Raw genomic sequence first — 17871 nt, 5'->3', positions numbered from 1 at the left:
GCTTTTCTGGGTCGCTTATAAAACATCCTATTCATTTTATGGTAGTTCTACTTCAACGATTGAATGGTTTTGAATACAGGTTACTGGGCAGATGAATATTAGGGCCGGTAGAAATAATAATGTATTTGTGATTCTTAACCATAGTGGAGGACAATCTCTATCCCATCTTCTCAATGCCCATAAAAAGTACCTGCTGGTGTGTGGGTATTATTTGCCTTTGGCTTTGGATCTATATTGGTGTACAACTTAGTAGGCTTGTGGAGAAAAAGAGGATTAAACTGCAAAAAATAATTTTGTTATTTCTGTAGATCATGATGGTAATAAGATGAACTTTTTTTTTTTTACAGTATTACAAGTTACTTTAAACAGCTAGTCCTGATTTTTGCCATTCAAATGGTCAACGACAATCCCCAGTTTCTGCACAATTTCACACTTGGCTATAACATCCATGATAACTATGCCGACACCCTTGGCACTTCAGAAGCCTTGCTGGACATCCTCTCTACTGGACAAGCCAATGTTCCCAACTACAGCTGTGGAAGGAAGGAAAACCTTCTGGCTGTTGTTGATGGAGCTAAGAGGGAAATCTCCATCCAGATGGCAACATTAGTAGGAACCTACAAAGCCCCACAGGTTTGTGTGTGTGTGTTTTTCTCTATCTGGTAAAGTGAGGGGAGGGTATGGGTGGGTGATAGAAACAACCATATTTTGTCTGTGGAATTTTTTTTTTGTTTACATTTATACCCCGCCCTTCTCCGAAGACTTAGGGCGGCTTACAGTGTATAAGGCAATAGTCTCATTCTATTTGTATATTTTTACAAAGTCAATTTATTGCCCCCCCAACAATCTGGGTCCTCATTTTACCTACCTTATAAAGGATGGAAGGCTGAGTCAACCTTGGGCCGGGCTCGAACCTGCAGTAATTGCAGGCTACTGTGTTCTTAATAACAGGCTTTACCAGCGTGAGCTAAACCGAATTTAAGAATTGCTTTTCACCATGGTCTTTATAGGTGTCATAGCTACGGACATAGTCTCTTGTGACACCATTCCCATTGCTTTGTGGGCTTCAGCGGCACACTTGTGAAGATGAGGAGGGGCTCTGTGTCCAATCAAAGTGTCTTCTGATTGCTAGTTGGTGTTCATGGAACTGCTCTGCCCATCTTCTGCCTGTTTTTCCTATGTAATGTCTGTTGCAGTCCTTACACTCTGTGTTATACAAGACTCCTTTTTTTTCTTCTGCTGCGGCTGCTGGATTTTTTTGGTTTACTTGGGATATTTTGGATGGCTTTACTTGATTTGTGTGCTACAGTGATACCATGTGGTTGTAAAAGTTTGTTAGTGATTTCTGAGATGTTTTTGATGTATGGCAGTCTTATCTTTTTCATAGCTTGTGTTAGCTGTGCTATATAAAGTTGGGTGGTTAGGCGCTTTTTAATAAAGTTACATGGATATCTATTTGGTTGGAAAATGTTGTATAAATGATCTGTGTTCCTTTTTGCGATGTTCATTGTTGCTGTAGTGTGCTGGTCTAAATAATGTCCAATGAAGGAACCACTACTTCCACCCGCACTGACTGGGCAGAATTTTTTTTTTTTAAAAAAAGTGAGCAAACTCCACTCACTACTAGCACTGATGCAGTTACCTAACTAGGTAATGAAATATCTGCAAGAAAATAACTAAGCTCAGAAAGCACCAGGGAACTTGCACTTCAATACTGAGCTGTAAATATTCTTCTCCATTAATTCTGTGATTATTAATAAATAAAACTCCTTTTTTTTTGACTTTGGAAATGACACCATAGCCACAGATGGCTGTTTGATGATGAGCCAATAGAGTGAATTAACATGTTTTCTTATCTGGGGTAATTTTCTCTCAGACTGGATCTAAGCTCCCGCTTCATCAAAAGAGCTGATTTAGAACAAGGGTATGAAAATTTTACTGCATAACATTAAAAAGAAAACCCAAACTTTTCAGCTTGCTTATCCCAATGTATTACAGTCTATTATCCCAAGGTTACTAAAATGCTGTTATGTAGAGGTAACATTTGTTACTTAAATATATATCACTACTAAAACAAATAAAATCACAGCATCTTAAAAGAATCATTTTTATTTTTTATTTTTATTTATTTATTATTTATTTTATTTTTCAAACACAACAGTATATATATATATATAAGCATGAAATAACCATACGAATTGGATACAATCAAAGGGAATATTAGGACAGGAACGGTAGGCATGTTGGTGCTCTTATGCACGCCCCCTACAGACCTCTTAGGACTGGGGTCAGGTCAATAGTAGATAGTCTTTGGTTAAAGCTTTGGGGATTTTGGGAAGAGACCGCAGAGTCTGGTAGTGTATTCCAGGCATTAACAACTCTGTTACTGAAGTCATATTTTCTACAATCAAGATTGGAGCGATTCACATTAAGTTTAAATCTATTGTGTGCTCGTGTATTGTTGTGATTGAAGCTGAAGTAGTCTTCAACAGGAAGGATATTGTAACAGATTATTCTATGAGTTAAACTCAGGTCATGCTGAAGGCGGCTGAGTTCTAAATTTTCTAAACCCAGGATTTCAAGTCTGGTGGCATAAGGTATTTTGTTGTGATCAGAGGAGTGGAGAACTCTTCTTGTAAAATATTTCTGGACATGCTCAATTGTATTAATGTCTGAAATGAGGTGTGGGTTCCAGACAGGCGAGCTGTATTCAAGAATTGGTCTAGCAAATGTTTGCATGCTCTGGTTAGTATTGTAATCTTTCTGGAGAAGAAGCTATGCAAGATTAAGTTTATAACTCTTAAAGCCTTTTTGGTGATGTAGTTGCAGTGGGCTTTGGTGCTTAGATTGTTTGATATGAAAACTCCAAGGTCTTTGATGGGGTGGGGGTCATCTACAAGGTAATGTCCATCAAGCTTGTATTTAGTGTTCTGATTCTTTTTTCCAATGTGTAAGACAGAGCATTTGCTGGTTGAGATTTGGAGTTGCCAAATTTTTGACCATTCCGACACAAAGTCAAGGTCTTTTTGAAGGGTAGCCGCATTGTTGGTAGTGTTGAATAGTTTAACATCATCGGCGAAGAGAACACAATTACTTATAATATGGTCACAGAGGTCGTTAATGTATAATATGAAGAGTGTTGGTCCTAGAATGCTGCCTTGGGGGACACCGCTATTGACAGGAGCAGGATTTGATAGGGCACTGCCTATTTTGACCACTTGTTGTCTGTTTGACAGGAATGCTGTTATCCAATTATGGAGGGGTCCGGAGATGCCATAGGATTTTTTATTTTTTATAGGTGGATAAAAGATTTACGAAACAGTTGTAAAAAGGGAACATATATTATGCGTTTTCTGTTTTGTGTTTGTTGTATTGTGTAGTATTATAAATAAAAAAATAAAAAAAGGACTTCAGCTGCTGCCTCAGAGCTGGTTTTTAAATTTATGCACTTTTTTCTTTTTGTAAAATCAGGAAATATATTTAGTAGTCTAAAATTAAAGCTATGGAAAATGAGAGAATCTCAAAATTCTCTCTTTTAGGACAAACAAAATTTTAATTAAACACCTCTCGGTTTGTACAACTGACAAATTGTTTCAGGATCATTGGTCTCCCTGTCTTTTGCACAACTGGAGAACGAGCTAACAAGATTGCTGCGGAAAGAATTCTGGATTTCAAAGTAGAGAAAGATAGGACCATCCTCATTAAGGTTGGCACATTGAAACTGATGAACCACTACAAATGAAACTTCCAAATTGCCAAGAATTTCAGTGCAAACTTATGCTAGCATGGTATTTACTCAAACAAGACGCAATGGTTAGTTTGAGAAGATTTAACCAATCTGTGTTACAGAACATGTTTATATTTGCATAGCTCCAGAGAAGAAATAACGTTCTTCTCCATTCTTCAATTGTATAAGGAAAAGAGAGATAAATATCTTGGACTGTACAATAGACCAATATCATACTGTGATCCTCACATTAAAATAAATAAATGTCTGGAACTTGCACTGCATATCGGACATTAATACAATTGAGCGAGTCCAGAGATACTTCACGAGAAGAGTCCTCCACTCCTCTGCTCACAACCGAATACCTTATGTCACCAGAATTGAAATTTTGGGTTTAGACAACTTAGAACTACGCTGCATTTGGAGTAGTAAGCGTAATTCATAAAATTATCTGCTACAATGTCCTACCTTTCAATGACTACTTCAGCTTTAACCAAAACAATACAAGAGCACACAATAGATAAGGTAAACCATTCCAAACTATAATAATAATAATAATAATAATAATAATAATAATAATAATAATAATAATAATAATAATAATAATAATAATAATAATAATAATAATAATAATAATAATTTAATTTGTATACCGCCCTTCTCCCGAAGGACTCAGGGCGGTTTACAGCCAGGTAAAAATAGCGTACATAAATATAATACAATAAAATCAAACTTAAAAAACTTATTCAAATTGGCTGATAATTAATATAAAATACATAGCAATATAAAACCCCATTAAAATCCAATAAAACCCATGTTATGCCAGTCCCGCGCGAAAGAATAGATAAGTCTTCAGCTCGCGGGGGAAGGTCCGGAGGTCAGGAAGTTGACAAAGTCCTGGGGGAAGCTCATTCCAGAGGTCAGGTGCCCCCACAGAGAAGGGTCTCGACCTGGGGGCCGCCAGCCGACATTGTCTGGCTGACGGCACCCTGAGAAGGCCTCTCTATGGGAGCGCACCGGTCGGTGGGAAGCATGTGGTAGCAGAAGATGGTCCCGTAAGTATCCCGGTCCTAAGCCATGGAGCGCTTTAAAGGTGGTAACCAGCACCTTGAAGTGCACCCGGAAGATCACAGGCAGCCAGTGCAGCTTGCGCAGGAGGGGTGTTATATGAGAGCCACGAGTGGCTCCCTCAATCACCCACGCAGTTGCATTCTGGACTAACTGGAGCCTCCGGGTGCTCTTCAAGGGAAGCCCCATGTAGAGAGCATTGCAGTAGTCCAGGCGAGAAGTGACGAGGGCATGAGTGACTGTGCATAAGGAATCCCGGTCTAGAAAGGGGCGCAATTGGCGAACCAGGCGTACTTGGTAAAAAGCTCTCCTGGAGACGGTTGTCAGGTGTTCCGATTGCAGAAAATATGACTTCAACAACAGAGTGGTCAACGCCTGGAATGCACTACCTGCACTTTGCACTTCCCCAAACTCACAAAACTTTAACCTTAGATTGTCTACTGTCGACCTCACCCCATTCCTAAGAGGTTGACAGTAGCGCACCAGCATACCTACCATCCCTGTCCTACTGTCCTACTGTCCCCATTTATTTGTATCAATATCCTGTATTCATAATCATGTTTATACTTATATCTGTTATCTAATACATGCTTGACAAAATAAATAAATAAAATAAAAATAGAAACCCACATTTTCTGTGTGCTCAAAATTCAAAAACAGCATATGAGGCATTTATTTAAACAAAACAGTTCAGGTGTGACCTGCATAGGTGCGTCGATGATGTTGGTAATTTTAGTTTTGTCCATCTCTTGATAATTCTATTGGATGGGTCTCTCCACATCTTTGAGCTGTTCTATATACTTCGGCAGGTGTCAGCTTTGATAGCGTCCAACCAATGTGTTCTATGGAGGCCTGGTTTCCTTTTACTGCTAACGTGGTACAGAAGTATGATTCACATTCTTTATTCTTTTTTTCCTTTTAACCTGTTTTTTTTTTATCTACTGTCTTGTTAATGTTCTGCATTTTGTATGCTGTATCTTGATATGGTCTGATAAATCAACAATGTACTATTCTAATATCTACATGAGTAGCAAGTTGGATTTACTAAAATCTAGTATTTTGGACTTAATCTGCCCGTAAATATAGCCTAGCATTCTTCATTGCTTTTGCAGATCAGTGATGCCATTGTTTCAAAGGCTCTCAATGACAAAAATCAATTCCCTTTTTTCCACCGGATCCTCCCCAAAAAAGGGATCACGTATCCAGCAATTGTCCAACTGCTCCTCCATTTCAGATGGACCCTGATTGGTCTCTTTACTTCAGACACAGAAGAAGGAGAGAATTTCATGAGGAATTTTACTCCTATGCTTGTCAGGAATGGAATTTGTGTGGTTATATCACGACGATTCTCGGTGACTGGACATACAGAACCCCTCAGGGATGCCGTCTCTAAGTGGAGACAAGTCAATGTCTTTGTGAACTACATAGAAACGGTTAACGTTTGGGACAGAATTCGAACTTTGCAATTAACATTTGAAAGTGTGCCAGGAGCGATTGAAGAGAAAGTCTGGATCGTGGAAAGCATCGAGTATTTGGTAGTGGGATGGGAGAATCTTTACAAATATCTCCATAGTATTTGGAGCTTTGCTTTTCAGGAAAAGAAAAGGGCAAAGGATGATGCCTTCGAAACCAAACTCAATGTGCAATTGGAAGATCGGTATTTTCACTGTTCTTTTTCAAAGCACATTTTTTCTGTCAAAGATCAGAAAAGATGCACCCAAAGAGCACCTCTTGAGCCCACAAAGGAAAGTAGGAGTATATGGATCCCATTTCACCTCCATTTACACAGTGTTGTTAGGACTCTGGCCTACGCCTTGAAAGCTGCATATTCTTCCAGATCCAGGAGGAGAAGCACAAAGGGCCAAGAGAGGTCAGAGACTCCGAGGCTGCAGCCATGGCAGGTACGGAGTCCCTACCAGGATCCATGAAACTCTAAGAGAGGAGGAGGAACCTTCTCAACCTCTTCGTGCTACAAAAGGCCAACAGCTTGGACAATTTAATCATTCAGGGAATAAAGTTGCGGGGATGGGAGACAAGAGCTTTTGGTTGAACCCTGGCAAGACCAAATGGCTTTAGCTCCATGGATCTTCAAGATCTGCTTAATTTAACACCTTTAGTTCTGAATACTATCCCTGAAAAACCTGATCCACAACTTTGGGATTCTCCTAGCGACTCCTACTTGAAGGAGCATCCTGAGTCTCCCATTGGTCAAGGAATTTTGGCTGGCAGGGTCTAGGGAAAGAGCCTTGTCCGTCATAGATGCTGCCCTTTGAAACATCCTTTCCTCTGAAGTGAGATCCGTATCCACCCTTCTGACCTTCCATTAGGGCTTGAGGACCTGGCTTTGCCAGGTGGCTTGGAGCCCTCCTGGGGAGGTATATCATGCTGGAGGAGGTTGACAGATTAATAGAAGGTCCCACCTTTCCCTACAACATCAACAACATCAACATAATATAACGTAACATAACATCAACATCAACAACATAATATAACATAACATCAACATCAACAGGGCCGGTGAATAGCACAGGCTGGTAAAGCCTGTTATTAAGAACACAAAACCTGCAATTACTGTAGGTTCAAGCCCGGCCCAAGGTTGACTCAGCCTTCCATCCTTTATAAGGTAGGTAAAATGAGGACCCAGATTGTTGGGGGGGCAATAAGTTGACTTTGTAAAAATATACAAATAGAATGAGACTATTGCCTTATACACTGTAAGCCGCCCTGAGTCTTCGGAGAAGGGTGGGGTATAAATGTAAACAAAAAAACAACAACAACAACAACATAATCAACATAGTCTGTGGCTCAGACTGGTAAGACAGTCTGTTATTAACACAGCTGCTTGCAATTACAGCAGGTTCTAGTCCCACCAGGCCCAAGGTTGACTCAGCCTTCCATCCTTTATAAGGTAGGTAAAATGAGGACCCAGATTGTTGAGGGCAATAAGTTGACTTTGTATATAAATATACAAATAGGATGAAGACTATTGCTAACATAGTGTAAGCCGCCCTGAGTCTTCGGAGAAGGGCAGGATATAAACGCAAATAAAAAAAAAATAATCAAGGAGAGAAGCAACTTAGAACTAATGAGAAATTTCCTGACAGTTAGAACAATTAATCAGTGGAACAACTTGCCTGCAGAAGTTGTGAATGCTCCAACACTGGAAATTTTTAAGAAAATGTTGGATAACCATTTGTCTGAAGTGATGTAGGGTTTTCTGCCTGGGCAGGGGGTTGAACTAGAAGACCTCCAAGGTCCCTTCCAACTCTGTTGTTGTTGTTGTTGTTGTTGTTGTTGTTGTTGTTGTTGTTGTTGTTGTTGTTGTTATTATTATAACATATATGCTAATTTTAAAACAATGTCTGCATTTTAAAATAGATTGCTGTATGTAGGGTTTTATGATTAGCGTCTTAGAGCTCTACATTTATAAATTTGAAGAACACTGGGAGGTTATCTAGCCCAACTCCTCTCTTTGGAAGTCCAAATTCATGCTTCTCTAACAGATGACTTCTCAGTTTTTCCATTAAAGCAAACAATAAAGGGGAGACTGACCTTGTCTGGTTAACTGGCTCAGCATTAAAACTTCTATTCCTTTCATGAAGTACATTGCTAATACTTTGGTGAAATCAAGTTATATCACCAGCATTCACACAACTTATTAAGAAAGTATAACAATAGTTACAAATATGGCATGGGTTCAAGCTAGATATATGGGATCAAGCTTTATTATTATTATTATTATTATTATTATTATTATTATTATTATTATTATTATTATTATTATTATTATTATTATTATTATTATTATTATTATTATTATTATTATTATTATTTATTTATTTATTTATTTATTTATTTATTTATTTATTTATTTATTTATTTATTTATTTATTTGAATTTATATCCCGCCCTCCTCCGAAGACTCAGGGCGGCTTACATTGTGTTAAGCAATAGTCTTCATCCATTTGTATATTATATACAAAGTCAACTTTTATTGCCCCCAACAATCTGGGTCCTCATTTTACCTACCTTATAAAGGATGGAAGGCTGAGTCAACCTTGGGCCTGGTGGGACTTGAACTTGCAGTAATTGCAAGCAGCTGTGTTAATAACAGACTGCATTAGTCTGTTGAGCCACCAGAGGCCCCAGAAGCTTGGAGAATATGAGTTCCAATGTGGCCTTAACCATGAAAGCCATTTTGGTGACTTTGACCAGTCACTCACCCTCAGCTCAGACAATCCCCTCAGGGTTGTTTTTGTGGGGGAAATAGAAAAAAAAATTAGGTTGAGTTATTTGTACAAATAATAAAGGTTGTGTGTTTGTATAAAAATAATACATATAATTTTTTTAAGGATCCTTCTTAAATTCCCAGTCTGTAAAAAAATGTTTGGTAGGAGATTTCTACTTTCAGACTTGCGAGATTCTGTTAATATAGCCTTCCAATAGAGTAGAATTAGCTTATGTGGTCATGTTTCCCATATACTTCCCCCTACTTGGGAGAAGATTAGCCTGGCAACTTTCTTCTTAAGAACACTATGCTTTCTTGGTTTTTCCAAGGCATTTATCAAGAATCTCATTATTTGTTTCTTTGTTCAATTTATTTCTGATGAGCTCTAAAATCTTCCCTTTAAAACAGGGGTCTCCAACCTTGGTCCCTTTAAGCAAAGCTGGCTGAGGAACTCTGGGAGTTGAAGTCCACAAGTCTTAAAGGAACCAAGGTTGGAGACCCCTGCTTTAAAAGACAAATTTGGTCAATTACATTTTGTCAATACATATATATATATTTTCCAATATGCGATTGACCAATTTATCAGAGCCTTTTTTTACTTTTCAAGAAAGTGGTAACGCTTGTTCTCCCATTTTACTATATTTGCAAGTTTGACAACCGTAGATGAAAGCTTCAAATGTGAAAACACTACCTGGGATAAGAAACCAAGGCTTCTGCTTTTAAAATTCCTGGATGTTTCTGTTCTAGTTCCATCCATTTCTGGAGAAGAATGGATTTTTCAATATTTCCCATCAGAAATTGTACCTGGACCAAAATGGAAATGTAGCGGCAGATCTGAACGTCATAAGCTGGGTGTTTCTTCCTGGGTGCGATCCTATCGACGAGCAACTGGGGAGTTTTGAAAGGCAGAGATTTACAGTCAATAAATATACTCTGTCATTCTTAAACATGCTCAACAAGGTGGGAGAAATATTGGGGACCATTCTCTATCTTCAAAAGCCTGAGCATTCATTTCAAGTTGGCCAAGCTAAATCACCAAGGTGCTTCACTGAGAATTGAATGTAGGGAGTAGAAATCTTAGTTTTGTTACTGCTTGAAAGGCATCAGTACTATTGATCAAGGTGTCCTTTACATGTTCAAATATGGAGCACTGTTTTAAACTCATTCCACAAAGTCCGATATGGGGTGTTGTTGTTGTTAGTTGCGAAGTCGTGTCCGACCCATCGCGACCCCATGGACAACATTCCTCCAGGCCTTCCTGTCCTCTACCATCCTCTGGAGTCCATTTAAACTCATGCCGACTGCTTCAGTGACTCCATCCAGCCACCTCGTTCTCTGTCGTCCCCTTCTTCATTTGCCCTCAATCTTTCCCAACATTAGACTGTTCTCCAGTGAGTCCTTCTTTCTCATTAGGTGGCCAAAGTATTTCAGTTTCATCTTCAGGATCTGGCCTTCTAAAGAGCAGTCAGGGTTGATCTCCTCTAGAACTGACTTGTTTGTTCGCCTTGCAGTCCAAGGGATTCGCAGGAGTCTAGATGACAAATTTTTAGGTCTCAGATAAGGGGCATGTTGTACATCCTTTGTAATCTGGTATTTCGATCAAATGGAGATAGAGGCTCTCAAGTGCGGACGATTGTGGTATTGATAAAGTCAAATTTGCTTGGTTCTTATTCTAAAATAGCAAAGGAGAATATAATTTAGGTAAACAGTTCCCAAGTTCAGGTTTGTGCTGAATCAAATGAAGTTGAATCAAGATTGGATAGACATCTTCTTGGTTAGTGCGGCAAATATGCCTTGGGATTTTGACTGCCCTGGCTGGGGACAGTGTCCCCTGAAAGGGAAGGTCCATAGTTGATAATGGTTTTTTTTTATTCAAAAAGTTTAACATAATTTTTTCCCCCTTCCCCCCAACCCCTCTCCCTTCACAACCCCCCTCCCCCTTCCCCCCCTGACTTCCCAGAACAAGCACAAGGTATAGTTAAAAATAAAACAAACATATGCTAAAAAAAATTTTTTTCCCCAAAACTATTATACCAATTTTCCCTCTCTAGCTCTGACTTCCTCCTTACATAACCAAAATCTTCAAAAAATTAACAATAAACAGTAATAAAATATATAAATCAATAGAACAAATTAATCCTAAAGTATTTAAAACCAGCTAAAGCATAAAAATCCAATCCAATTCAGAGAATATCTCCCTTTTAGCTTCTATAACCATATAATTTCCCCCCCAAGTCTTTCTTACATAAGATCTTTCGAGAATATTCTATTTAAAATTCAATACAACAGATTATAAAATTTCAATACAGGGAAATTACAATATCTATTCAACTTTAGTCCTTCCTCGTCAAAATCCAGTATAAATCCAAATATCTAGTCTTTTATGATAGTTATAAAACATATAATCAACCCATTTCTTCCAGATTTCCTCACGTATTGTCTTTCAGGGACGCTAATATCTTTTTCTGTTAATATTTCAAAAAAAAAAATTCTTTCAAGGATGATACTTTTGTCTCTTGCCATTTTTTTTGATGCATTAGTCTCTGTCTTTCCTTCATTATAAGAGAATATAATTTAGGTAAACAGTTCCCAAGTTCAGGTTTGTGCTGAGTCAAATGAAATTGAATCAAGATTGGATAGACATCTTCTTGGTTAGTGCGGCAAATATGCCTTGGGAATTTGACTGCCCTGGCTGGGGACAGTGTCCCCTGAAAGGGAAGGTCCATAGTTGATAATGTTTTTAAGCAGTTCAGATATGGCAAGAATTATCCTTAGATTCCATTCAACCCAGTGGGATAGAGCAATAGGTCTTCTGCTCATTGGAAGGCAGTCCAAGTCATTCAGTTCACCTGAAATCACAATGACGTGTTCTGATGTGAGATAATGCCCTGATCTAGAAAACTGGAGCACTGAAGCATGACTTTCATCCAAAGAAAAGCCCTTCCTGATATTGGAAATAATGAGGGACAATTGGAAAGGAAATGTTACTAAGATTTGCTTTTGGCCTCTAAGTGGGCATTTCATCTGATAACCCTTGAATGATATTGTTTATCACTCCTAAATTCTGCCTAAATCTCTCTAGGCAGAAACTAATTCCAAACTTAATTAATGATTAATCCAAATTTAACTAATCATGAACACGAGTTTGTCTTTCCATGCCAGTTGGTGTCATCTAGTTGTAGTTCTTCAACAGAAAGGACTTTGTCTTTGTCTTGTCTAGGGGCCGCGGTGGTGGCTCAGGCTATAAGAAGCCTGTTATTAAACACAGCTGCCTGCAATTACTGCAGGTTCTAGTCCCACCAAGGTTGACTCAGCCTTCCATCCTTTATAAGGTAGGTAAAATGAGGACCCAGATTGTTGGGGGGGGCAATAAGTTGACTTTGTATATAAATATACAAATAGAATGAGACTATTGCCTTACACAATGTAAGCCGCCCTGAGTCTTCGGAGAAGGGCGGGATATAAATGTAAACAAACAAACAAACAATAAGCTGAGCCTTAGAAACTTTTCTAGCAAAGGCCCATACTCATGGTCATCTCCTATAGCAGGGGTCTCCAACCTTGGTCCGTTTAAGACTTGTGGACTTCAACTCCCAGAGCAAAGCTGGCTGAGGAACTCTGGGAGTTGAAGTCCACAAGTCTTAAAGGGACCAAGACTGGAGACCCCTGTCCTATAGCAAAAGGTGCTTGAATTTTTGAGGAACATATTTTCATGACCTTAACTCTTTGTCATCTAACTACAAGTTCTAGAAACTAGGTACATTAGTCTCATATTACTAAGGTGGCAAGCATATAAATTGAAGAAAAATATACAAATCAACAAATACTCTCTCCTTTAATGTTGACAGCTCTAATTTATAAGGATATTTTTTTCCCTATTTATGTTAACTGGGAAACTATTTTACATAACTTTCAAAAGGAAATAGTTTTGTGATGTTTTAGGTAATCTTGAAGAAACCTTTGTAGTTCCTACCAGTTTTAAGGTTCTTTCTTCATCACAGTTTTATTCTGTTTTCATACATTTAATGAATAAATATTTAATAAATCTTTTAGAATTAATAACTAAGGGGATGCGGTGGCTCAGTGGCTAAAATGCTGAGCTTGTCAGTCAGAAAGGTTGGCAGTTCAGCAGTTCGAATCCCTAGCACTGCATAACGGAGTGAGCTCCTGTTACTTGCTCCAGCTTCTGCCAACCTAGCAGTTCGAAAGCATGTAAAAATGCAAGTAGCAAAATATGGACCACCTTGGTGGGAAGGTAACAGCGTTTCATGCGCTTTTGGCATTTAGTCCTCCCAGCCACATGACCATGGAATTGTCATCAGACAGAGCTGGCCCTTCAGCTTAGAAACAAAGATGAGCACTGCCCACTAGAGTTGGGAATGACTAACACATACGTGCGAGGAGAACCTTTACCTTAGAATAAATGTTACTCAAAATTTTAACATGAATACATCATCGTACTGTAAAATCATATATATATAAAGAACGGAGAAATACATTTTAATAAAGCCACAAAAGAGAAGCCACTGTTTGTCATTTAATGCTTAAATCATCTCTCAGTTTCATCCTCCCTAACTTTAATAATTAGAAAAGTTCTTTAATTTAATGTGATATTCTAGAAGTAAAAGGGATGAACTAAATGAAGAACTGTCAGCAACTGTATCTCTTGCAACTATTTGGAACTAGTTAGTGAAGAACAGAGTCTCTTTAGCTAATGTTCATTTTCACCTTTATTTTCTGTGGGTGGTGATTCGTAACATATTTTCTTTGGCATTAATTGTTTTTCTGCTTAGTCTCCTCCTCAGTCCAAATGTGTGGAAAGTTGTCATCCCGGATTTGTCAAACGGGCTCGAGAAGGAGAGCCAGTTTGCTGTTATGACTGTGTTCCTTGTCCAGAGGGGACCATCTCTACTCAGGAAGGTGAGTGATTCCAAAGAAAAAGGGCCGGCCTTGTAGAAGTGGATTCATCCACAGCATTTTTATGGAAGTGCAGATTAAAACACAGACTGAAGATGAACTGTTTTCTTCTTTATTTTGAAAGTGCACGATTTCTTATCTAATGGGAAGAACAGCAAAATGATCTTGAAAGAGGGGCTGAGATGAGATAAGAGCAGTGGTGGGATTCAGCCAGTTCGCACCACTTCGGGAGAACCGGTTGTTAACTTTCTGAGCAGTTTGGTGAACTGGTTGTTGGAAGAAATCATTATGGCAGAGAACCGGTTGCTAAATTATTTGAATCCCACCACTGGATAAGAGGGTTTGCCATATTGGATAACTTGTCTTATGGCCAGATAAAATATCTTTTCTGTCTTTCGTTTGAATATTTCCTTCTATATTTTGACTTCTAGGAATTTCTTTGAAACTTGAAGAAATATCTTAGTATAATTTTGGGAAGGATCTTTCAAAGTATTCTATATGGGCCTCCCTCTGAGGCTCACTGGGAAGGTATTGCTGGTCTAGAATGATGTGCTGTGGACAGTTATGGGGACATCTCATTCCACCCATATTTCCGTTGCTCCTGTTAGCCATTCTAGATTATTTCCATGACTAGCTTTCTCTGCCACCTTGTTAGATTTCACGACATAGACATCCTCTGAGTCCAGTATATTAAGAAGTGGTGCCCTCTTGCAAGACTCAGGAGGGGCATCTAGAAAGATTAACTGATTCATTATCAACCTCTAATGCTGTAGGTCCTGCACATAGGGCCTCTTGTGGCTCAACAGGCTAATGCAGTCTGTTATTAACACAGCTGCCTGCAATTACAATTACTGCAGGTTCGAGTCCCACCAGGCCCAAGGTTGACTCAGCCTTCCATCCTTTATAAGGTAGGTAAAATGAGGACCCAGATTGTTTGGGTGGGGGGCAATATAAGTTGACCTTGTATATAATATACAAATGGATGAGACTATTGCTTTATACAATGTAAGCCGCCCTGAGTCTTCGGAGAAGGGTGGGATATAAATTCAAATTTAAAAAAAACCATGAACATGAAATCCTTCAGGTCCTAAGACTACCTCGAATTTCATAGATGTTAGCTATATATTGTATATATTAATTATTCGTGTACTAATAAAGGAGAATATTCCAGGGTTGTAATGAAGGGTCCTTGATTCTCTCTGAGCTTGCTTGTTTTCTAGAAGACATTTCATTACCCAAACTAAGTAACATCATCAGTACAAGACATCAGTACAGGAATTGTTTGCAAGAAAACACGCAAGCTTAGACAGCATCAAGATTCCTCATTTATTTATTAATTGTTTACACAACCCATCTCCCCTGCAGGGTGACTCTGGGAGGCATAAAAGTACACACATGTATCAGTAGTGGGTTTCAATTTCGTTCGCTATTGGTTCACTCGTGGGTATGCATGCACATCCGCGACACTTCTGCACATGTGCAGAGACGTCTGGGTGGGTGGGCGGAGCCTCCTGCTGCCACCGCTACCGGTTTGCCCGATCCAGGGCAAACCGGTAGCAACCCACCACTGACACGTATGTGTGATTGTGAATATGTATGTATAGAAATAGTATTGTTATTATCTTATCTCATTATCTTATTGTCCCTGGTGTGAGATTTTGTCCCAAGAAGCAACTTCTTAAAATGTGAATGGAGAGATTGTTAAAAATTAATCCTTTTGCTGTTCTCAGATATGGAAAAATGCAGCAAGTGTCCACCTGATCAATATCCAAATAAGGACCGAATAGAATGTATCCCCAAAATTATAACCTTCCTGTCTTACGAAGAATATCTGGGCATCATCCTGGTTTCTTTTGCTCTATTCTTGTTCCTAACCACAGACTTTGTTTTAGTCATATTCCTTAAATACCGAGAAACTCCCATTGTCAAAGCCAACAACCGGGACCTCTCCTACATCCTCCTGATCTCCCTCCTGCTTTGCTTCTTGTCTTCTTTTCTCTTCATTGGTCAACCAAGGAAAGCCACCTGCCTTCTCCGACAAGCAGTGTTCAGCATCGTCTTCTCAATTGCCATTTCTTCTCTCTTGGCCAAAACAATCACAGTGGTGCTGGCTTTTTTGGCCACAAAACCAGGAAATCGAATGAAGAGATGGTTGGGGAAGAGCTTGGCCAACTCCATCATCCTTTCTTGTTCTGCTGTTCAAGTGATCATTTGTACCATCTGGCTGGGAATTTCTCCCCCATTCCCTGATTTTGACCTCTACTCCCAGCCTGGACTGATTATCCTGCAATGTAATGAAGGCTATGTTGTCATGTTCTACATCACCCTCAGCTACCTGGGCTTCCTGGCTGCCATCTGCTTCACAGTAGCCTTCCTGGCCAGGAATCTCCCTGGGGCCTTCAATGAAGCCAAGCTGATCACCTTCAGCATGCTGATCTTCTGCAGTGTCTGGGTGAGTTTTGTGCCCACCTACCTGAGCACCAAAGGGAAATATATGGTGGCTGTTCAGATCTTCTCCATCTTGGCCTCCAATGCTGCTCTGCTGGGCTGCATCTTCATCCCCAAGTGCTACATCATCATCCTGAGGCCAAATCTGAACACAAAGGAACATCTTACAACCAGAAGAAATGTAGAAATGTGAGGCAGAGGAATTTTAAGTCTTAAATTTTTCTAATAGTCACCACCAAGAAAATGGTCCAGGCTGCTCTCCATACATATGTAAACCAATGATTTTGCTTAATTTGTTTAAAAAGGGGTAGTCAACCTTTTTATACCTACTGCCCACTTTTGTATCTCTGTTAGTAGTAAAATTTTCTAACCACCCACCAGTTCCACAATAATGCGCCGTGTATCGTCATCTGTGCATGCCTCTCGTGCATCGTGGATTGGGTTTGGGAGAGGGGCACTGGCTACCATCTCTACTTGTCTGTTACAGCTGGGTGGTGTGGGGGGAGATGTGTGAGCTATTCTGGGACGAAGTTCTTTTGTTTGCGGTCGCACTATAGCGCCATTTAATTTCACTTACGTAATGTGAACTGAACTTATGCGTGGGCGATACAAATGGTATATTTTCAGAAATTTAAATTGTCACGGGGAATTTTATGAAAACCTAATGAAAATGTTTTTAAATAATGCTATGAAATTTTTCAAAAAGTCAATTAAATTAAAAAAAAAAGGAAAGTGCTTCAGTATTGGCCAAAACCCCTACCGCCCACCATGAAAGCTGGAACGCCCACTAGTGGGCAGTAGGGACCAGGTTGAATACCACTGGTTTAAAGGGTCTGGAAAATAATGTCTCCAGCTGGATAAAGTAAAATCCAATTATGTCCACTGAGCTTTTTTGAATTTTTAAGGAAGATTATCTGCCAATGCCCTTGCTCTACTTGAGGCCTGAGATGCCACATCCAGGTTTTCCAATCATGACACTTGTGCAATGGAAATTTTGTTACCATGCCAAAGGTATACAGTTGGTGGCAGGGGTGAAATCTAAAAATTTTCCCTATTGGTTCTGTGAGCGTGGCTTAATTGGTGGGCGTGGCTTGGTGGTCAGATGGCTTGGTGGGCGTGGCCAATAACAATAAATAATAAAAATAATAAACAAAGTATAAAAAAACAATAAGAGGTACCAAAAACCAACTTTCACACTTTACACACACACAACACAACACAACTGACTCACACACAATGTAAAAGCAGCTGCACTTCACACTTCACATAGCCACAAAAAGCTCAAAAACCAACTTTCACACTTTACACACACAACTAACACACACACACACACACACACACACAATACAGCTTTCTGAGATTTTGTGTGTTTGTGTAGCTAGAGTGAAACACTACAGAAACACACCAAATCTCAGAAAGCTGCACAAATATTTTATTTTATTTTATTATTTTATTTTATTTTATTTTATTTTATTTTATTTTA

General features: G+C 39.2%; 1 protein-coding gene across 1 annotated transcript; it reads left to right on the top strand.

Moving 5' to 3' along the window:
• Nucleotides 1-393: 393 nt before the first annotated feature.
• On the top strand, nt 394-16374 carry LOC131190470 (vomeronasal type-2 receptor 26-like; the record flags this gene model as incomplete). Its single annotated transcript, XM_058167793.1, has 3 exons — nt 394-633; nt 6633-6696; nt 15671-16374. Coding segments are annotated over exons 1-3 (1008 nt in total), but the record flags the coding sequence as incomplete, so codon positions are not given.
• Between the last annotated feature and the right edge of the window lie 1497 nt (nt 16375-17871).

Source organism: Ahaetulla prasina, chromosome 2 (assembly GCF_028640845.1).
Source record: "Ahaetulla prasina isolate Xishuangbanna chromosome 2, ASM2864084v1, whole genome shotgun sequence".
Lineage (NCBI taxonomy): Eukaryota > Metazoa > Chordata > Lepidosauria > Squamata > Colubridae > Ahaetulla > Ahaetulla prasina.
The sequence above is the reverse complement of the archived record's forward strand: the minus strand, read 5'-3'. Positions and strand labels throughout refer to the sequence as shown.